We start from the raw sequence: 23600 nt of genomic DNA, 5'->3' as shown, positions 1-23600 counted from the left end.
GTCCTTTGTTTTTGTTGAGATTTCCTCCGGTACCACCCAAATCCAAACTCACATCTGTGTGGATTCATGCTTCATTACCTATACCTTTATTCCAACAACATTTGACTTCCCAGACTCCAGGTTTTCTCCATCCCAATGAAACTTGCATGGTACTGCAGAACTAATTTTCCTAAAGTACTCCTTTCTTCACTTTATTCTTCCATACAAAAGTCTATAATGGTTTCTTATTCTTTACCTGCATCAAATGTAAATACCTTTTCCTAAGCTTTCAAGACCTTACATTATCTGGACCTGTCCTATCTAACCTTATTTCTCACTACTCTCTAACTTGCTCACTCACTTGCCCCATAAATGTTTATTTCTATCTTTGTGTCTTTGTATAAGTTGTTCCCTTTTTGCAAAATGATTTCTCTTTCCTCCTGTGTATTAAAAGGTCTTCCATCCTTTAAGGTCACTTTTCAAATTCCAGTTCTTCCATGAAGTCTTCTCTGACTTTTCTAGTCTTCACCAGTGTCTACCCTTTATAGCATGTTTAATCTATACCATGTCATGTAATTCTCACTTATATCCTGTTGTCATATTGTTCCCCTTTGATTTTTTTTATTAATCTTATCTCCTGAACTTACACAATTATCCCTTTAAAGGCAAGGTTGATATTTTATTTCTAAATCACCCACAAAGAGAAGAAGTTAGCACCTGTTTAGATGCTCAGAACACATTTTACTACTATCAAAGCAACATTGTACTTGCCTGGAGAGAAGAGATTCAATTAAAGTAAACTTTATCTAAAGTTTCCTTTCAGACATTAAACTGAATGCTTACCTGAGAAATGTCAGAAAAGTAGGGTTTTTTTTTAAGTGAACTTTTCTCTCCTACCCAGGGAAAGGTTAGACTGTTATTTTATATAGTTTGTCTTGATGCAATACATTACCTTTTTAGTCATTTCCCTAATATCCCTCCTTTCCCTACTCCAAAGATGCTCAGTGCACTCATGTTCCCCATTAGAATGACTAATGGGGATTTCAGGTACTTTGATAGATTGATGAAGGGTTCATAGTTCTTGTAGTGCTTGAGTCACCCTACCTCCAAATCCTATAAATAACCTTCTGTAGATGAAGCTGGAATTCCCTTGATATTTTGATACTCCTTCAATCAAAGTAAATTGCCAGCCCTCCATGCTTCCTTATCTTATGAGATTCTTGTCTGTTTTCCCACAAATCTTCCATAAAAGATCTTCCCTACATGCTAAGGCATTTATCTTATTCTTTTAGTATCTTTAGAGATTTCTGTTGTCTTTTATTATCAATATATGCTAGTTTATATATATATCTTCAATTATATTTTTATACATATGTGTTTATACACAGATTATTAGCTTCCCTATATCTACTATGCATCTTTTAATGTCTTTTGAGTTATTTCTGACTTTAATTCTTCTGAAATCCTGGTAGTTCATGATATGCAATCATATAACATCACTTGGAGAATACTGGCTTAATTTAGTGTTGAGATCTTTGTGACAAAGAATGGTGTAAAAACAGAGTGCATATGAAATGTAATGAAAAATAATTTATTAAGTGCCATGGCATAAGCTAGATAGGCCCTGTCTTCAAGGAACTTACATCTTAATAGAGGAAGATAATACATAGAAAGGATACAAGAGTAATCATGCCTGGCATGTACCATATTGACCACTGATATGGTGCATTGCAAATCAAACTGAATTGGCTTCAACTCCCCTAGTCATAGTTTGGGGAAAATGTAGCAAAAAGTTTATGTATTTGGAGCTAGGAAGAAGATGGAGCACAAACCATCCAGTGCAACCCCTCATTTTGCATGTGAAGAAAGAAGCTGGGAGATGGGGTGACTTTGCCATGATTGGACTGGTAATAAACATGAGGGGTAGAATTGAAGCTAGGGTCTTCTGTTCTTAGAGTCAGTTCTCTTTGAACAGTACTTCATTGGTATGAAGGGCACATCAAAAACTGAAAGCAAGAGCCAAAGTTCATTTAACAAAAGTAACATCTAACACAAACTTCCCAAGGACAAGTAATAAAACATGCTTCCTACCTCTTGACAGAGACATGAGAAACTTCAACACACGAGTTTCTTAGCCTGGGAGCTTTGAAATGGTGGATTTTAAAAATAATTTTGTAATTCTGTTTCAATATAACTGTTGCTTATGTAACTCCGTGTATTTTATTTTATACATTTTAAAGCATAGTTCTAAGAAGGGGTCCATAGACTTCACCAGAATTGCCAGGGCGCATGATACAGAAAAGAATCTTTAAAAACACAGAAAAGCACTAAAAGTACAGAATGAGACATTTTCATAAAAGGCTAATGTGTAGATTTTGTTGTTGTTTGACTTTGTTTATTGATTACAAGAAAGAAGTTTTGTTTAGAATTTTCAGGACAAATGAAAGAAAGGGAGAAGTATAGTAGTGATGTCATTAGATAGGTGAGATAGAATTTATATAGTGCTTTTAAGGTTTGCAAAATATTTTACATGTTAACTCATTTGATTCTTAGAACAAACCTGTTAAGTAAATGTGATTATTATCCCCGTTTTACAAATGAGGAAACAGAAGCAGAAAGTGGTCACATCACATGATTTTCCCAGACTTGCTAGTAAGTATCTGAGAATAGGATTTGAATTCAACTCTTCTTGATTCCAGGTCCAGCACTTCATCCACAATAATTTTCTAAAAAGATAAAGGAATCATTGAAGCATTTTCAAAAGACACAGGAGAAAACATAAGGAAGTTAAAAAGGGAAAGAAAAAACACAAATGTTTTGAAACTAACAATATTTTTAAAGAAAAAAGAACAAAATTGAACTGCAGTTTCATATACAAAAGTGGATCAGTAGACAAAGTCACTGTAACAAAATTTCACAATAGTAAGATGGATGGTTCACTTATCCTAATGGCAGAGAATTTAGCAGTCAAGATAATTCTTCAAAATTCAATTCATGTATTTTTCCACACTAAAATGTCATGTGCTTCAAGAAAATGACAGCTATTCTGAAAGTCTTGAAAGTCAGTATAAATAAGCTCCCTCAAGATGGTGGTTCTACACTTACATGCAAAAATATAGTGCTGAATGCTGTATTATTAACAGGAATTAAACAGGAAAAAAGGAAACAGGAAAAACAGGAAAAAAACAGGAGTTTTTTTAACAGGAAAAATTGGAGAGGAAATTAACAGGAAAAAAAAGAGAGTCTCAGATTTTATATTGGCATTTAAAATAAAAGAAAATCCCATATCAAAGGAAAGAAAAAAGATTGAGTTTACAGTATAAATTAGTAAAATGAAATAAAAGAACACTTGAAATGTTAAATCAACAATTGTTTTAAAAGACTACAAAAATTATTATTAGCAATTAACATTGTTTTAAAATTTTCACAAAAGTCCTACTTCAATGCCTCGATCATGACATTGAGGGTGACCCCTGGCATTGTGTGGATTTGTCTCTACTAATGCAACTTTGGCTATAGCCATTATATTTTGATGATGTACTTCTGTTAATATTGCCCTTGTCTTTATCTGTTATGTCTATAATTTTTTAACTCAGGCATTTTACTTAGTAGACCATTTTTACTATAGAACTTTACTTTTTGATTACATATTTAACTTTTTAGTTTTATTGTGTTATGATTCATAAATTTCTCCCTTTCAAAAGGATTTCATTAAGATCTAAAACACGCTCTATTTTGTGAATGTTCAATATACATTTGGAAAAAATATGCTAAAGATGAAATAAGTTATTCACCTCCTTTCTGAGAGGTGATGAACTTAAAATGCAAAAAAGAGACACATTTTTGGGCATGGCCAATGTGGAAATTTGTTTTGCTGAACTCTGTATGCTTCTGATGAGGGTTTTATTTTTCAGTTTTGTTTATTTGGGGAAGTAGGAAACTATGGGAGAGATAGATTATAAATGCTGTGTAAATAAATTTATTTTTAAAAGAAACCATAGTTTGTCAAAAAGAATGTGTATTTCCTATAATAATAAAAAAATTAATCTTTTAAAACACTAGCTCACTAGTAAGGCAAAATGTTAAATTATTTTGCAAATTTAGTAATTTTTGAAACTAAATAGTTCCTAAGTTCCAAATACACATACATACATACACACATACACACACACATATTCCCTGTTTTGTTATTGTTAATCATATATATATAATATATAAAATTCTGGTTCTTCAATATTGGTTGTAACTTTTTTTCTTATTTATCATTTATATTTTTATCATTCTACCAGCTGTATGTCTCTCATATTTAATTTTCTATTCTTGAAAAGTTGTGGATTTTAATTTAAGATATGGATAGGGAATATCTAGAAAAGGAAGCCATGATTGCAGACCAATCTTATTTCCTTTTTTAACAGGGTTACTAAATTAATATCATGAAAATGTTGTAGATATAATTTACTTAGTTCTTAACAAAATGTACATCATAGTTCTTGTGGATAAAGTGATGTGGACTCTATGATAATACAGTTATATGAATCCAGATAAATCAAATAGCCACTCAAGGAATAGTTGTGGTTTTGTTGGCAAGGTAAAAAGGAGATAAAAATGCTCAGGGACCTGGGCTTGATTAGGACCATTCCTGTTTCTAGATTGAGTCTCTATGAGAACCCGAAAACCATGCAGACTGCTTCGTGTCAGTATTCTCTCTGCCAGTATGGGTAGTTAGAGCTCAGCAGGTGCCCCCTAGGTGCCTGAACACTCCAAGTTTGAGAACAACGCAGGTTATATTTGTATATATGGCATATGCTCATCAAATTTGCAGATGACACAGAGCTCAGAAGGATAGGTACCATACTGGTTGACAGGATCCAAGAAAAACTTGGTAGACTCTTAGAGGACTAAAACAAAGATGAAATCCATGAGGTTGTAGATTTAGTTATTAGAAGTCACAAAGTCCAGCCCTTTAATTTTACAGACTGAGGAAACTGAGGAAATTAGACCACTTCTTAACCCAGAGAGGTTAAGTGACTAGCTAGCAATTATTTGAAGGAGGATTAGAACCCAGATCTTCCTGATTCCAAGTCCAACCATCCAATGTACCATGTGGGCTCACAAGTATTCAGCAGGGATAGATATAGTCTTACACTTGATTCAAAAAGTCAATTATACGGCTGCAAGATGGAGGAAGGAAGCAATCCATCTGAAAAATATCTGGCACTTTAGAATGTTGTGACTGCAAGTTCTTCCTGAGTCATTATACAATGTGGCAGCCAAAGAGCTTATGCAGTCTTGGAGATTACATTAAGACAGATATCACTTCCAGTAATAAGAAGGCAGTCAGGGCCCTCAGATACTCTAGTCAGACCGCATGGGTCATGCATCCAGAGAGAGGCAGCTAGCTACAGGTAGGATGCTCAGGAGGCCTGGGTCTGTATCATCAGAGGATCATTTAAAAGAACTGGTGATCCTTAGCCAAACGAAAAAGAATTCAAAGGGCTGGAGGGTGGGGGGACCAAGAGAGACGGACATGAGAGTAGTTTTCAAGGATGTTAAGAACTGTCATGTGGACAGAAGTTATTAGACTTGTTTTATTTGTCCCTGAAGGGCAGAACCCAGAGCAAGGAGACATATTGCAAAAAGGCAAATTTAAACTTCTCAGGAAAGAAGACCTAACTATTAGAATGACCTACAAGTAGAATGGGTAGCCTCAGGACACAATAGTTACCTCAGCATTGGGTAACTATTGTCTCCTCAGGCTACCCATTCTACTTGTAGAAGCATTGGGTCCTTTGGGAGAATCTGGAGGATTACTTGTCAGATATGTTATTGTGGGAATTCTCCCTGGATATGGGTTGCTTGATGGTTACTGAACACCTTAAGATGCTATAATTGTGATAAATATAATTCACAAATGTATGTAAAATATTTTATGTTTATTATCAATGGTGCCGTTAAGTATGATTTATTATGCTTTCTCCTATCTCATTACTTTCTGGTAATCTAACCTACTATATACTTTTTCAGCTTTAATTTCATAGTTCTTTCCAGCCAGTATGAATTATTTGGCCTCTTAATTTCATTCTAGTCTCTCTTGATTCCAGTCTTTGATATAAGTTGTTCTCTCCATATGAGACTTCATTCCCATGTCCAAACACCTTTTATTAGACCTCCTTCTATTTTAAGGCCCAATTCATGTGCCATGTCTTCTATATCATTTATCCCGATTCCCCCTAGCTGGGAATGGCTAGATCCAAACTCTACAATCATCAATTTGGGAATAGAAAAAAAAAATCTTCTCATTTTGAGATCTTGAGAAATTCAGTAACTTGCTTTGTTATAGTCCCATAGATAATAAGTAGCAAAGCTAAGATCTGAAATTATATATCCCTTCTTGAATCTCTCAGATCCATCCATCTGACATTACTTTCTTACTCTGATTTATTTACATGCATATCTCACACCATCTATTGTAAATTTCAGAACAAAGATTACACTTCATTTCTTTAGTACTAGCACAATTTGGGCCTTACCAAATATTTACAATGGATTCGATTAAATTGAATTGAATTGGACCTCAGGATATGAGACAAAGTTTAAACTAGTCAAAGAGTTTTGCAGAGCATGGTTAATTTGGAATAATAGGACATAAGATGCCTCAAAATATGGAAAAAATAGTAATGGAGAGAAATGTAGATGGTGACTTGACCTATTTGTTCCCTCAAAAAATACAGATGTAGTCTCTGAAGTCTTAACAGAAAGCCATTCCAAGATCTCTCTTCTTTCATGGAAGGATAACCATGCTATCTCGAAGTCCTTAGACTCTGCCCAGCTTCCATAAAGCTCAAAAATGTAATCTTAACTCCATTATTTGGCTAAACCATTCTCTATGCTCAAGAACCAACCAATTGACCAGGAAGCTATGCCCTTTCCTCCCCTGTTAGAAGCAAGTCTGACCCAGATATTATTCTTCCCAGCTCATCAGCAATTTCCACTCACTGAAATATTGTGCTAAAATCCTGTAGTGTGTGAACAAATCTGCCACCACCATGTCCCCCATTCTCTTGTAGACTGGAATCAGAGGGAAGTATTTTAAGCTGTCCTTCCTTTGGAAGGATGCTGGGATTGGAATCTAAGTTCTGTACAATTTGTAACATCCCTGTTTAGGTATGTTCAGAGGTATAGGATCACTTCTCTTCCCATTTTCCTTTACTTACTCCTTCAAAGCCTATAAACCTACCCTGGGAACAATAAATCCAGATCTAAGTTTCTGGTTGTTTCTTCTTTCCATTAGACTATTACTAAAAATATACATAGAGAAGGTTTAAATTTTATAAAGCACTTTTCTCTTAATTCTTTTGTGAAAGTATGTAGTGCAGCAGGAGTAGCTCCCATTTTTATAGGTAAAGACACTGGAGATCAGAGAGGTAGGCATGACCCGACCAAAGTCACACAGCAAATGCCAGAGACAGATCTTTGATTCCATGTCCACTGGTCTTTCCTACCTCATAATTAGAAAAGTACTGTGCCTGTTTCTCCTATTCTACAGCTAGGTTTTCCCTATTAATCCAGTAGGGCATGACTCTGAATCACCTGGCAGGGGTCTCCAACCTCCATGATGGTAAACCATTCGCTCCCACTCATTTGACAACATAAGTGGTTCCTAGATGGCATGGTAGAAGTCATAAGAAATTTGGACACAGGATCAAGAAACGTGGTTTTGGGCAGCTAGGTAGTGGATAGAGTACCGGCCCTGAAGTCAGTGCAAATCTGACCTTAGACATTTAACACTCCCTAGCTTGTTGACCCCCTGGGTGCAAGTCACTTAACCCCAACTACCTCAGGGAAAAGAAAAAAGAACATTAAAATTTCCATAACTGTTACTATCTTATGCTTTTTGCAATCCAGTTAGCTTTTTATTAAGAATTTAGATTCTATGCCATCTGAAGAGCAGGGAGGGGCACTCAGTGCAAGCTGGAACAAGAGACTTCAGAAGCCGGCAAATGTGTTCTCTTAACCCTTTGATGTAGTAAGGTGAGGAATGATGATGCAGTCTGATTACAAAGGAGCTGATAACCATGTATACTGGGACAACTGACTGTTAGATGAGGATTGCCAAAGATGATGGTTCCAAAAAAACTTTTTTCAGGGGATCCTGGTCTAATGTTCTTAGAGGAATAAATGGAGCCTTCATGCTTGTCCTATATGATGAACTGAAGAAAGTTATATAAGTACATCCTAACTAAAAATAGAAAGTGAATAAGGATCTTGCAGAATACTTAACCATACTTAGCATTTTAGTCTATTGATCTTCAGTAAATTCCTGTTTTGTTTGGGGGAGAGGGAATTTCTAGGTCAATTCATATATGTAGAGAACTCATTTATTGTGATCTATTATTCACACAGTGAAATTGATGATTCAGTTGGATGGGGGAAATTAACAATTAGTGAGTCCAAGGAAGTAAAGCAACTTAGACTCATCTAGTTTAAATCCTATTTTTCTAGACCATAAATATATATTTAAGTATTTTTAAATTTCTCTCTCCTACTTGTGCTTAAGAAATATATATACAATTTTATACAACTGAATATTTGTCATTTATGATGATCTGTGTTGGTCATTCTGCTCTAAAACAATAAATACACAGAAAATTCTTTTAATAAATAATGGGATAGATAAGTGGCACATTGGATGGAACACCAGCCCTGGAAACATAAGGATCTGAATTTAAATCTGGCCTCAGACATTTGACTTTTATTAGCTGTGTGACCCTGAGCAAGTCATTTAACCCTGATTACCTTGTTTTAAAGAAAATGAATGAATAAAGGAAGAAGAGGTAGGATTGGAGAAAGATAAACAGTTTTATTTTGAACACGTTAAATTTGAAATCTAACTGGAATTACCTAACAGGTAGTTGATTATATAGAACTGGATTTTAGGTGAGAGAGTAAGACTGTATATATAAAAGTATGAGTCATTTCCCTAGAGTCTGATTCCATGAGGAACAGGTGAATTGTTGGATTTATTGGAACAGGATTTATTGAGTATCTATCATATACAGTAAGTAGCATGACACATACTAAAAATCCTTACCTTCACATAGTCAATCTTATTAAAGAAAAAAGACAATTAGAGAGAAGAACTGCAAAACTATGAAAAAGATTATAATCAACTGCTAAAATGTATGTTAAAAGAGCCAACCAAGGGAAGAGATTAATAGGAAAGTTTCATGAAGGATTTAGCCTTTGGAAGGGTGGAAAATTTGACCATCTTCCCATATCCCTAGAGGTTTGCAATAATGAAATACCTGGAATATCAAGAGAGACAATATAAACTGAGAAAAGAAGAGAACCCAGTACAAAGATGTAGGGAATGCTCCCTGTTAGAGGGGGTGGGGCATGAATGATGATGAAACCACACTTGAGATTGAGGAGTGGCCAGAGGAAGAAGAGAAAAAACCAATGGATGGCAGTGTCACAGAAACCCAGGAAAAATAGAATATCCAGAGCCAGGAGAAGGGTCACATGCTGCAGAGAAGTCCAAAAGTGTGGGAACTGAAAAAAAAAAATTATCACTGGATTTGGGAACTAAAAGATCATTAAAGAGAGCAATTTCAATTGGGTGAGAAGGTCAGAAGGCAAATTGCAAAAGATTGCTAAATAAGAAGAAAGTGATTTTTTTTTTAAGTTTGTGAAATGAAGAAGAGATATATAGGAAGATAGCTTTAGAGAATGCTAAGGTGAAGTGAAGGTTTCATTTAAACTTGAGCAAGACTTGTGCATATTTGTAGGCAGGGGAGGGAAAGACTGAAAATTAGGAAAAGAGAGAGGGGGAAAAGAAAAGGTCTGTAACAGCCCTGTTGGAAGTTAAAGGGGGAGAATCAATTAACACTGATAATTTGAGTAGTTGGTCTGGAGTTGAAACTTGTTGCAGAATAATAGATGGATAGATAGATCCAGCAAGTATTTATTAAGGGCCTACTATGTGCCAGGTACTGTGTTAAGGAATACAAATACACACTGGGAATACAAAAAGACAACTCCTACCCTCAAATTGCTTATGTTCTAATGAGGGAAGCCAATACAAAAGAGAGAATATTTAAAAAAAAAAAAAGAAAGAAAAAGAAAAAGAAAGTAACTCCCTGGCAAATAAAACATTTTACAAAGTCTGGAGCAAAGATGATGGATCCTAGTATCTACAAAGTGCCTAATGGAGAATTCTAGACAAGATCTATTGGAAGAGGGGGCAACAATGGTGGCAACCAAGAAGAGAGGGAGCATTGTGTCATGGAAAGAGTATGGATCTGACTGACAACTTTTCTACTTCCACTTTTGAAAAAATTAACATCTTTGTGCCTTCATTCATTAACTCTGAATTAGATACATTATCTGCACTATCTACCAATGCCTTAGGCAGATAGAATGCTGGACTTTGGAGCTTCAGATCCATAAGAGCTGTGTGATCCTGAACAAACACTTAACCTTTGTCAGCCTCAGTCTCCTTATCTGCAAAGCAGAGAATAATAATAGCATATACCCCACAGGGTTCTCATATGAATCAAATGATATATCACATGGAAAGTGCTTTACAAACCTGAAAACACTGTATAAATGCTCTTAATATTAACTTGTTGAGAAACTTATGTGAAATTATGCATATATGAATTGTTTTGTAATGTAGAGTTATATAGGTGTAAATTATCATTCTATTACATCTTTTTTCTCAGCCTCCCAGCAAAGGATTAGTTGTGGAACTAATATAGAAGGTACTTTTGTTGTCATCCCTGGACTTTAAGCATCTAATGAGTTTAAAAATACTAAATGCAGAGCTGGTAAAAGATTCTTTAGGCCTTCCTAGGCATCCTGTTTTATTTCACATTGTTTGAAAGAGAGGCAATTAGAGAGGTGGGGAAAGTGGGATGGGGATCCAGACCTCTGAATTCATTACTATGGAGTCTCCTGGTTGTATGGAAATTCTTTCTACTGATCTCTTAACTTAGCCAGGATCACAAAGCCATTATGTGTTGGAGCAAGACTTGAGCCCAGACTCCTTGACCCCAAGGCTGTCCCTCTACCCACTACAATCCACATTCCCTTTCTAAAAAAGAAAACTCAACCAATTTTACTAAGTTTATTAACTTATTCCATTCGAAAGGCTTATATAATATCAGTTTCTTGTTGGCAGTAGCATTAGGACCTGATCCTGAGAACTAGGAGAAAACCCTTAATAGTTCAGGTCTGTGTCCGGCAGCATCCCCTTGAGAACTGCCACAGGCCCTCTAATGACTAAAACTTCAGCAAAAGGAAGAGGGTGGAGGGTTGGGGGCAATGAGTAGGGCCTCTCCAGGGTTCTTGGGACTGAGTTGGCAAGTTGTCCTATAGCTATTGAAAGAATGAGCCAAGAGCACCCAGATAAGTTCCAGCACCAATCATCTTTCCCTGGCACCTAGGCAGAACTGCACACTGGAACAGCCATTTAAGTCTCTTCATTTAGCTCCCTGTGCTAGATTTGGAAAACGAGTAGGGTGGTATCAGACTGAGCTCATGATAGGCACATCCTGAGATCATAAGGTCTATGAAGACAGAAACTGTGTCTACTTGTTTGTGTATTCAAACACATCTAAAATTATCTCCCATAACTGAATACTTAAATGTTTGGTGGATGAAAGAATAAATGTGGGTTAAAGGATACTGTACCTGTTTCCCTTACCCATTTGGCAGAGTAATCCTTTCCTGGTCAGGTCACTGCTCAGCTTAGAGAGGGAGATGATTGGCTGTGTCTTCCCAGGGCTTTGTGACCCGTTGAAAGGGCTACTCCGGCCCTTCTGAACCTCCCCCATCCCTGGCCTACACACACTCCCCTAATGCAACCCCAGAATAACCTAGACGGAACCCAAAGGGGTGGGGGTGGTGGCTACATAAAATTTCCAAACATTACTTCAGCCCAAACTGTGTCTGAGCAGGAAGACAACAGCCCTGTGACAATGGGGCATGGTCCCACATCAGAAGCTGGAAACTTTTTGGCAGATTCAACAGATTGAGTGTGTGCTGTACAGGGGTCTCACTTCTTTGAACAAGCATCAGTGGTTCCAGCCTTCCTACCTGGTAGGACGAGATCTATAGAGCAAGGCCTATAGGAAATTCAGAAGTGAGGGGGGAGAAAGGAAATTGGTAAACCACCTCTATAGGCTGAAAAAAAATCTGGCAACTTCCTGAGACAGCAAGAAAGTGAGAACTACCATAGGTTTTTATCATCCACTTGGCTAGCCCAAGATGCTGCCATTTTCCCCCCTAGGCTCAAAGCTTTGTGCTTCATGATACTATATAACAACTAAAGCTGCATGAAGCCCTTGTTTCATACATGAGAGCCCATGAGTTCTACTCTCTGGAGTCTGATCTTATTTACCCTAACCTGCGGAGGAATGCTACTCTCTGACCATTTCAAGACTGAAATATTTAGATATACAGCCAAGGGTCAGAAATCTATGTGCCCCTTGGAATAGAGGACTTTAATCATGCTCTTCATAGAATTATCATAGGGGAGGCTGGGAAGTATAGCGTAGAAAATTACTGATAAAAGTTGAGAAGAATGAAGGACATTTTAACTGTTTTCAAATAGGTGAAGATTTAGTCTATGGAGGATGATGACTAAGCTATTCTCCTTTTTTGCTGAAAAGAGAATAAAGGAATTGGGTTGAACTTGTACCTGAAGGGCTTTAGATTGGTAAAATGTTAGGATATCCTTGATCATGAGTATTTTTAAAGAACAGAACAATGATTTAAAGCCTCTAAATCATGAATCAAGCCACATGAATCAAGAATTTAAATATCTAAACTTAGGTGTTAGCCACCTTAGATTCTAAGGAAAGAGACCAAAAATCTATTAGAATGTTCATTTCTAAAATTCTTTACTTAGAGACTATTCCAGAAGCCCATTTCTTCCCCCCCTCCTTTTAGCTGCCCCAGATAATGTTTAAACATTGTACCTCCCAGGTGTTACTGTCCACAGAAAACTTTAAACATTCACTATAATATCTGTGAATTGATTTATCACAAAATAAATATCTGCCAGCTTTGAGTATGGGATTTCTAGGCATGCAAAAATATGAACAACTATTTTTTAAAAATTTAAATATCCTTCATTGTACTCATACATACAAGTTTCAGTTGATCTGCCTTAACTATGTTCCTACCTCTTGTCTGGGCTCTCTCAGGGTTAAACTTTTTTAATACCGGTAAAGAAGTTATACTCAGTGAATCAGTTACAAAAAGTACTAGAACAGAGGGTGCCCTGTTGCATAGAACCTTATAATTATAAACCAAATCTTTTGCTCCTTTTTTCCACTTTATGCCTGTTCTTAGGAATCATGAAACTATAAAGCAGGATTTAATAATCCTAGAGTACAGTTCCTAAGTATCAATCTCTCAATGTAATAATAACGATACAATGGCTATCTGTCATAACTTGTAACAGTCACCATGTACCATCAGGTGATTGTTAAAAAAAAAAAAAAAATCCAGGACCCACAACAGAAGGACCGTTGGTATTACTGCTGTTGAATCAAAGTCAACCTCCATGGAAAATTTAATTCCCCCAAACTGCATAGACAGCTTCCAGACAGCATCCACCATTTGTCAAAGGATAGGCAGCACTGCCAATGACGACAGAAGCAGAAGCAGCCTCCCTGTATGGCACTAACCATTACTTAATCTCTTCTACCTCAAACTATTCTTGTCTTAATACACCTGTGACAATAACTATCCAGACTAAGGTGGGCTGGGGAAAGGAAGGATGGAGCATTCTGGGCAAGAATGATCCTGGGAACTGTAATTTTGAGTCATCTCTAACCCAAAAGACCCTTAAGACTGTTCCTAAAAGGAGCTGCCCCACAATAAAAAAGATGTTCAATAATTGCACTTGATTGCAAATTGTAAAATCTTACATTTTGGAGCCACCTGAGAAACATTTATTGTTGAAGCCTTCAGAATCAGGGATGCCTTCCCCTATTCCAACATGCTGAACTTCTTTTTCTTTATTCTCATACCTCCCCCTGCCAAAATTCCCAGCACTGTTGTTGTTGGTGATCCTTCCTTCTCGAAGACCACCATGACATCAGAGAGGGGATGCCGTGACATGCAAGTGAGGGAGGGGTGGGCAAGGTCACCTGCCTCAGTTTCCCCTCCAGAGCCTGTGGATCCAATGGCCAGATAGAGATCAGGATGACTGGAGATGATATCAGAATTAGAACAATCTTGTATTACAGATGCAGCCACAAAAAGTCTGTTTTTAAGGAATAAAGCTCCATCTGCTGGTCACAGCACATTTGTCTTCAGAGCCAAGGTCTCCTAGGAACCCAGGAAAGAACAAAGGGGGAGAAGACAGACAATTGAGGCACTCCCATCCCTGTCAGGCCCGATCATGAAGTAAAGCTGGACTCTCATTCTTCCTGTGAAAGGCCCCTAAGATTCTGGGATGGTTTCTTCCAAAACCAGGCAGAGCAGACCCTTATCTACCAAAGTGTCCCAAGAGCTGCTTCTGAGGCTGCAGCTCTAACATTAGCTGGTGTCCCTGAGAAAATCACCTCAGTAATATAACAGTGATGGTACTGAGCTCTGGAGGCATCAGTTCTTCCAACTGTGTTTGTCCAGGCACTCCGTTTCCACCCCAGACATCATTATATAGGATCCCAGGCTTCCCATCAGGCTTTCCCATTAAAGGTTGCTCAAGACCTCTCCTAAGAACACTGCAGCATAGGTGGCCTTTCTGAGAACCCTACTTTCAAAGGCTTTGGCTGTATCCTAAAAAAGAAGCTGGATTTTTGATATAAGATGTAAATAGAGATGTAAAATTTCCCTGGCTCCCCACCACATTCCCTGGGAAGTCCCAACATAAGCCTGAAGACTCCAGGCAACAGCAAGGGCCTCATGGGGCTACTTACCATATCTGCTGCTAAAAGAGGACATTTGGGCCTAAATCTAATCTAGTCTTGTAGAAACTCTAAATAAAGGTGGGGTCTCAAGCTGGAGGGTGCTTGAAGACCAGTTTTAGTGGATCCACTTCCATCTAGGACTGCTGCCTTTCCTGCTATACATACCACACAAGAGCTGTCAGCCTCTGAATATTCCAGGATGTACCACCTTGCAAACAAGTCTGTCCGGATCGCTATGCTCATATCTGCTCTGACCAGCTTATATTTAGACTAGGTCGTTATAGAAGTACATGTTGTCTTCCTCAATAGAATACAAGCAAACTCCTTAAGAGCTGGGGTTGTTTCATTTTGTTGTTTTTGTAATCTTAGTATATATATAGCACAATGGTACTTAGTCAATATAATCATTCCTTATTCCTTAGCCCCTTCTCTGGGCCTAGGACTAGATCAAAATGCCCCGTCACAATCTTTGCTGAGTCCTGCTCCAGTGCAAACATATATAGCAGTAGAGCAACCACTAGAACATGTCTTGAGAAATATAGATTAGAAATACCTTTGGTGCTTTCATCATTACACAAACCTATGTACATTTTGTGACATCTCAGCCAGTTGTGTTTTGACCATTGCCACGTTATCTCAGTTAGTTCTAGATATTTTGGTATTACAAACCTCTAGGAAACAAAGGAAGATTGTCAGATTTTCCATCCTGTCAAAGGTAATCCTACCTTCATGAAGCTTTCCCATCAACTTCTTCTACCCTTCAATCTTTAGCACTGGCTTTGACCCTCATTTGGCACTTTTATGTTCAGTCATGTTGTTTTTCTGTAGAATGAGTCTACAAATTACTTGAAGGGAGGGATTTCTCTTCTGTATCATACTGCATCTAGCACAATGCCAGACACATGGTAAGCACTCAACATATCCTTGAATTAATAATTTACCCAGCTTGTCTCCTCAGAATATTTTGCATATGTGACCTAGGGGCAACACCACCTTTTTCCTTTCCATTTCTCGAGATTAATATACTGCTCTTTCCTCTGGATAAAGCAGAGACAAGGTAGAGTGAAATTCTCTAGATAATGACCTCCCTTCCCTCCTTTCTGTCTCCTCATAGCTGGGGTATGGCCGTCAATGTGTACTCCACATCTGTGACCAGTGAGAACCTGAGTCGCCATGACATGCTTGCTTGGGTCAATGATTCCCTGCATCTCAACTACACCAAGATAGAACAGCTATGTTCAGGTAAGAAAATGACAAAGCAAAAATCTGAGCTGGAGGTAGAGAAGAAAGAAGGAAGGAAGAGGAATTGTGAGAGTAAAATAACTTGAGAATTAGAGGAAAAGGGTATAGAGTTATGGTTGGGGTGGAATCAAGCAGCAGAAATCTGAATTAATTTACCATTTGCTCATAGAACTTAAGCATATAGAGTATTTGATTAAGGAAAGATAAAAAGGGTCAGAAAAGCTGCAGGATCAAGGGGAAAATTCAAAAGAATAGGTAGAAGATGAAAATGGTACCAATGGTCTCTATTCTCAGCACCAAATTGGCTCTCAAATCTTGGGCTCAAAAGGCATGGATTGAGGGATAGAAGAAGAAAGAGTGGGGAAAGGACAGGAGCTAGACTATGGGGACACCCTTCAGGTCAGGCATGCCAATTCACAGGGGCTGCTTACTGCCAGTTCATGGATATGCTCTTTCCTGGATGTGTGCACTTGAGGAAGGTGAAGTTCCAGGCCAAGCTAGAGCATGAATATATCCACAACTTCAAGGTGCTGCAAGCTGCCTTCAAGAAGATGGGTGTTGACAAAGTAGGTGTCTGCACTCAGGAGACCCTGAGGAGCTGTCTGGCCCTGGGGAAGAAGACGGTCCGGCAGCCGCCACCACAGCAGGGGCTGAGGGACCCATTTGGGTCCTTCTGCAACCTGCTCTGGCCCTTCCCTCACCCTCCCTCACCCTTCCTCCCCTCCCACCCCAGCTCCCTGGGAAGAGAATCCAGCCTTGAGGGCCATATTGAGGACCTCAAACCTCTTTACATACTGAGACACTCAAACTCCCCATCCCACTGTATCCCCTATCTGACCTCAACATATCCTTGAAACTCAAGCTCTCTATAGTTTGGTTCCATTTAGCTGTCATTTCTTGGTTAGCCCAAGGCTGAAATTCAGACCCTTATTCTAACTCTTTTGTTTCTCTAGAGTATTGATTTTCGTTCAGTCTGACCCTCTTCCTCCATAACTAAGGGGGGGGGGGGAAGGCCGGGGGGGGGGGGCCCGCGGGTCACATGAGTTTTTAATTGGGAAGGGATAGGAAATCGTGCTCTCCAGTTAATGGAGAAAGCGCTTGCTCTCGCTCTCGCTCTCTTTCTCTCTTTCTCTCCCCCTTTTCCCCCTCCTGTCTTTTTCTTTCTTTCTCTCTCGTTTCTCTCTCTTCCCTCTCTCTCTCTTCTCTCTCCCCCCCTCCCTCCCTCCTTCTCTCTCCATGTCTTTCTCTGTCTCCCTGTCTCTGTGTCTCTGTCTCTGTCTCCATGTTTCTCTGTATCTCTCTGTCTTTGTCTCCCTCTCTCTCTGTCTCTAGCTCTTTGTCTCTCTCTATCTCTCTGTCTCTCTCTTTGTATCTTTCTGTCTCTGTCTCCCTCTGTCTCTCTTTCTTTCTTTCTCTTTTTCTCTTTCTCTGTGTATCTCTCCCTTTCTCTTCCACTCTCCTCTCTCACACATCCCTCTTTGTCTCAGACTTGCCTCTTCCAGTGGTGTGGGAAGGGCAGGAGGTCAGTGGAATGGGGACTGGGGTGTAGAAGCTTGGGCAGTGGGGAGAGAGTAAACCCAGAGAATACAAGGGCTGCATGATGGCCTCAGGGAGGTGGTCCATGATGCAAAAACTTTGCCCCTGAGAGAAAGAGCCCAGTGGCCCATAGTGAACACTCTCTGCCTATCTGGTTTATTTCAGATAATTCCTGTAGAGAAATTAGTGAAAGGAAAATTTCAAGATAATTTTGAGTTTATTCAGTGGTTTAAGAAATTCTTTGATGCGAACTATGACGGAAAGGATTACAACCCTCTACTGGCACGGCAGGGCCAGGATGTGGCGCCACCTCCTAACCCAGGTGATCAGATCTTCAACAAACCCAAGAAACCCATTGGCACTGCAGGTAACGTGCCCCAGCCGGGGGAGGGAACATGGGGGGCCGAGCCTAGAGTGCCTGTGGGGCCGGCCCCATGCCCACCAGCCTGGAGGAGACTGTTATCACGGAGTTCAGATGTCATCTACACTTGTAATGGGAGAGATCCAACAGTAGGGTGGTGATTAAGGGACAGGAATAAGGGTGGGTGCCGGAAAATAGCTGTTCACCTGGAAGGTGGCTTACAGATTCAAGGTAGGAAACATGAGGCATTTCTCTCAACTGTCTGGGCTTGATCTGTGTGGACCCTAATAGATAGAGGTGGCAGCCGGTCCTCTGTCTTTCCTCAGCCAGAACATCTTGCCCTTTTGGACGTAGCCGCCCAGAGCACCATTGTGTCAAAGGCTGATCCACCCAATCAATACAGCTGTGGCTTCTCTCCCTTTCCCTGTGCATAGGGGCCCACCCTTGGGTACATTCTGTCTTCACTCATCCCCAAAGCCTAATGTGTTGAATACTTAATCAGAGCAGCAGCTTGAAATAAGAAGTTGAATGAGCTCCAGTAGTGGAGGAGGAAGAGAAAAGGGAGAACTGAGAGGGATGAGAACGGAAAAAGAGCAGGGACTCCCCTGAGTCCACATCTGACTCCGTCATAGCAGAGTCATCTCTTCTGCTTGCACTGCCTTCCCTACCTCCTACCCGCTTGCTTTGCACAGAAGCAGCAGCAGCCAAATCCACCTGGGGAGCAGCAGTAGAAAGAAAGCTAGCCACAGGCTGTTCAGGGCAGAGGAATGGGGAAAGCCTATGGGCACATCATCAGTTTGACAGGAGCAGTCTGATGGTGGCACACAGCAGTCCAGAACCCAGCTCTTATGCTGATAGAGCAACTATTGCATGCAAAACAGCAGGAAAGAAGAGAGGAAGAGGAGGGGGCCAGCATAAAGGGACAGAATGGGGATGAGCCCAGTTTCTTTTGGCAGTCCCATCTCCCTGGGTGAGGGAAATCCCAGGGTCTCTCCTGATCAGGACCTGGCCAGGCAGAAAGATGGGTTTGGAATTAGGAAAGTCAAGAACTAGAGACAAAATTTTACTCATCTGGAGCCCTACTTCCTGGGTCTGGCTGCTCCTCCCTGAGCTCCAGCTGTTGGTAGGGGAGGGCCTGGCTCGTTTCTCCCCACTCTCCTGCTTTCTCCCTTCTCCCCTTCACTCTCAGGCCAGCTCTTTTCCCTATCTCATTCATTGCCTTCTCTTATTCCAAAAGTCTCCAAAAGGGTTTCCCTGGCTGTCATAAAATAAAAACACAAGAGTTAAGAGTTTGGGGTTCAGATCCCTCTGCCTGGCTCCCTAGTCAGGCAAGGGAGGGGGAAATGACTGTCTCTTGCATGGGCTGCCTGTACCCTTGCAGCTGCTACATGAGGCCACCTTATGCCGAGCTGAGTCACTGGGCACAACTGGCCTGTTCTGATCCTTCTTTCTGGGCAGTTCCCCAGAGGACGTCACCCACAGGCCCTAAAAACATGCAGACTCCTGGCCGGCTGAGCAACGTGGCGCCGCCCTGCATCCTCCGAAAGAACCCTCCCTCCACACGCAACGGCGGTCATGAGGCTGATGCCCAGATCCTTGAACTCAACCAGCAGGTTAGTACAGACCAGGTAGAGTCACGCTGCCCCAAAGGCACGATCCTGGCCCCCTCCACTCTTAGGGGACTGGCCAAGATCATGGAGGAGGGAGAAAGCCGGCCTCAGGAAGGGGGGCCCACATGTGTGAGGATCAGTGTCTCTCCAAACAGCTACTGGACTTGAAACTGACGGTGGATGGGCTGGAGAAGGAGCGTGACTTCTACTTCAGCAAGCTCCGTGACATTGAGCTCATCTGCCAGGAACACGAAAGCGATAACAGCCCTGTCATCTCTGGCATCATCGGCATCCTCTATGCCACAGAGGTCAGCCCTTGGGACCAACCCCACCTAGTCTTGCAGTGGTCCTGGGCCCGCCCCACCTGTCCTGCGGTAGTCCTGGGTTCGAGGAAAAGTCCCCGTCCTTGACACACTCCCTCTGCTCCAAGCTGTCTGACTCTCTTTTCTCCCTTTGCTTAGGAAGGATTTGCTCCCCCTGAAGATGATGAGATTGAAGAGCATCAACCAGAAGACCAGGATGAGTACTGAGGAGAGCACAGCCTATGCCAGCCCTGGTTGATTGCACGGCTTTCCCCGTGCTTCCCCCCCAACCCAAAACATTATATCCCCCCTTCCCTCATAGCCAGTCGGCCAGGTGCTTTGTGTCAGTGCCGCAGCATTGGGGAGCCCCAGAGAGCAAGGGTGGGTGGGGGACAGGTGAGCAGGCACGGGGCCCTGTACATAATATGCCGCTGGCCCAAGTGGGCAGGACCCCATGCTCACTCCTCACCTCTATTTATTTCCGTTGTCTCTTTGCTGTGTTGGTCAACACTTTCTAAGGTGGTACTACCTGCCCATCCACTCCACCTGCCCTGCTCCTCCAACAACCCACAGCTGTATATTTGACAGACAAATTCATTGGTATATTTTTACTTACTGGATTTTCCTTGCACTTTACCTGTTCTTTTCCCAGGGCTATAAAGGCCAGGGGCTCCGGGGCATCGAGCCTGGCTTGGCTCCCCTTCTCCATTGCCAGGGGGCCAGGTTAGGGCTCACAGATCCTTATTTATTTTGTCATTTGACTTCCCAGTGGCTGAAGGGCAGGTCCAGGGTGGGGAACGGGGGAGTACAGGATAAGTTTGCAGCAGACTGGCAAGGGCTTGGGAGGCCAGGGAGGAGGGGAGCACCTAAGGGGTGGAATTATTCCCACCTGACACTGGGCCCACCCTCAATCTTCTGCTCCTGGCACTGTAGCCTGGCACTGCCCCTGTGTCCCTTTCCCCACCCCCAGACTCTCCCATTCCTGCAGCTTAGTTCATACCACACGGACTCTGCCTGGATCCTGCTGTATGTCTGCCCTCCCATCGTTCCCTCCCTCTCCCTTGCCCATTCGGGCCACCCAGCCTGCATCTGTGTTCACTTTTATTTAAAATAAACTTGTGTGGTAAAAGATTGGTGCCATGTCTTCCTCCATTGAGCCATGGGTTGGGCTTCCTTCATGCCCCTGAAGCAACATCCTGGCTATTCATCAGCGCCCAGAAATTACAATCTATCCTTGAGTTCAAAATTTCAACTCTGACCTGGATCTTAGACCTCTAAATAATGTCTGGGCAAAATAAACGTATGAGAACAGTGCAAAGAAAATCAAGCCACAAAACTAAAGCAAGTGAAAATCTATAGGAAAGTGGTTGTGAGGAAGTACCCCTTACTACTTCATGGTAGCTGCTATCACTGGAGGTGTTTGTCTCACAGATGGAGGGGCCCAGATATACAGCTGTCATGGATAAAAGGAGACAAAGATGGCTGTTCTTGAGGCTGAGCAAAACTAGGGGATGAGAATATTTGAAAATAATCAAAATCCAGCCACAAAATAAAAGAGCAAACTAGACATCTTAACCATTATTTAATAATTATCATTTTGAAGACCAATCTGGAATTAGGCCCAAAAAGTTATTAAACTGTCTACATCCTTTGACCCAGCAATTCCATTATTAGGTCTGTTTGTTTCCCAACTTGATTGGGGGAAAGGAAAAGAACCTAAATGTTCTAAAATATAACTCTCTTTGGGGTAGCAAAGAACTGGAAATTGCAAAGAGGTCTGTCAAATGATTTTGTTATCTAATGGTAGCCCTCTCTAGGGCAAGCTATAGAGGGAGAGAAAAAAGTAAAGAAGTGCACAGCAGAAAATAAACAAATGGAGGAAGCATAGCAAAGTAGCTTTGAAAATGTAAAACTTAGTTTTTTTTTAAAGTCTGAAATGTTTTTATAGTGAATCCTCTTTTTATGTTGTGCTATGTATATGGAAATGTTCTTTTTTTGTAGTTATATATTTTAAGTTCAAAATATTTTTAATTAGCTTCATGTCTATGGGAAAGGGGAAAGGAAAAGGGAGGAGAAACATTTTGAACATAAGGTTTTGCAAAGGTGAATGTTGAAAACTATATCTGGATATATTTATGAGGAAAGCTATTAAAGTAAAATGAAAGAAATCTGCTTCCACAGCAACTATAAAAAAAAAAAATTATCCTTACTTTACAGATGAGCAAACTTAGGCTTAGAAAGGTAAAGTGACAACTCTAGATAGTGCAGTGTTTGACCTGGAAAATCTTATCTATGTGATCCTAGGAAAATCACTTTCAGCCTCAGCATCCTCATCTAAAAAATGGCAATAATAATAGTAACTATCTCACAGGTTAATGAAATAAAATAGTTATGACATCATTTGGCATATGCATGTAGCATATGCTATAAATACTAGCTATGATTAAAATTGTTTGAGAGCCTGTCTAGTTACTCCTGGAAAGGCTCATCACCAAGGTGCCTGCAGGATGAATTTTTCTATTACAACAGCCCTCAAAGATCATCGAAGGCACAGAGAGCAAAAACAGAAGTAGTATTGTCAATGGAGCATACTACAGTCATATGAATTAAAAGGGAACAATGATGAGGCATCTTTCTGAGAAACATCATAAGCCTGTTATAGAGACATGATATGTAGTAGTAGTAGTAAGAACTTCAATTATCTGGACATCTGCTGCAGTGCTCTGCCTAAGGTAGAACTACTAATAACTTCCTTATTTGCCTTAATGCTATTTCATTTCTCAAAAGTAGAATAATCTATGAGAAGAATTTCTATTCTGGATCTGATTATCATAAACGGAGGAAGAGTTGCTGGAATGAAATGATGGGAACACTGGGAGGCCGTGATCACTTCATCTTAGAATTTGTGATAGATAGGAGAGCAAATTTCAAAGAGTTCAGAGAAAAGAAAGTAACAAAAGGATTCCCTGGCCTAAAATTCTTGGAGGAAAGTGAGCCTAAGAAAGAGATTTCAAGAGTGACATTATAGAGAGGTCAAAAGAACATCCCAATGGGGAGGAATTAAGGAAGTTCTTTAAAGAAACCAATATGGCTTCCTAGGGAAATCTTGTATTTTTAAGTACAACAAAAAAAAAGTATATAAAAACCCAGGGAATACAATAGTTTCTAAGCATCTGGAGGGATTATCACATCTCTCATATAAGGGATGGAAATTATGAAGTGCCTGGAAGGAATCTCAGTATTGGCTGCCATTTGTATGGACAGTAGTGAACCACTAAAGGTTGTTGAGGGTATATCTCAACATGATTGCCACATAAAATGCAAATGGCATCAATAAAACAATTTTTTAAAGGTCGATTTTCTTTGTCATGGTTCTTTCCCTTTTATTTTGATTTTTCTTTCAAAACAATATGGAAATATGTTTAAAATAATTATACATGTATAACCAGCTTGCTGTCTTGGGGAAAAGAGAAGTAAGGGGGAGGGGGAGAAAAAATTTGGAACTCAAAATATTACGAAAATGAATGTTGAAGATTATCTTTACATGTAATTGGGGGGGGGGGGTGAGTCAAGTACAGAAGGGGAGAGGAAGCAAGAATAAATAAGCAAGGATGAAGACAGAAGCATGGCAGAGTCTTGAAGT

At 40.3% G+C, this 23600-nt stretch overlaps 1 protein-coding gene across 5 annotated transcripts in view; it reads left to right on the top strand.

Moving 5' to 3' along the window:
- MAPRE3 (microtubule associated protein RP/EB family member 3) overlaps positions 1–21088 on the top strand; it is an 81268-nt gene extending 60180 nt beyond the window's left edge. For 4 of the 5 annotated variants that reach the window (XM_051976314.1, XM_051976309.1, XM_051976313.1 and 1 more), the window contains exons 2-7: positions 16021–16148; positions 16569–16714; positions 17850–18051; positions 19504–19658; positions 19811–19963; positions 20117–21088. In XM_051976314.1, the coding sequence (XP_051832274.1) occupies positions 16028–16148; positions 16569–16714; positions 17850–18051; positions 19504–19658; positions 19811–19963; positions 20117–20185 (846 nt within the window). In that variant the 5' untranslated portion in view covers positions 16021–16027 and the 3' untranslated portion in view covers positions 20186–21088. The remainder of the gene's footprint in view (positions 1–16020; positions 16149–16568; positions 16715–17849; positions 18052–19503; positions 19659–19810; positions 19964–20116) is intronic. The other variant, XM_051976312.1, reaches the window with a different exon arrangement.
- Positions 21089–23600: the final 2512 nt, after the last annotated feature.

The sequence above is a fragment of the Antechinus flavipes genome, chromosome 2 (genome assembly GCF_016432865.1).
Source record: "Antechinus flavipes isolate AdamAnt ecotype Samford, QLD, Australia chromosome 2, AdamAnt_v2, whole genome shotgun sequence".
NCBI classification, from domain to species: domain Eukaryota; kingdom Metazoa; phylum Chordata; class Mammalia; order Dasyuromorphia; family Dasyuridae; genus Antechinus; species Antechinus flavipes.
This window is presented reverse-complemented; position numbering and strand designations above follow the sequence as displayed.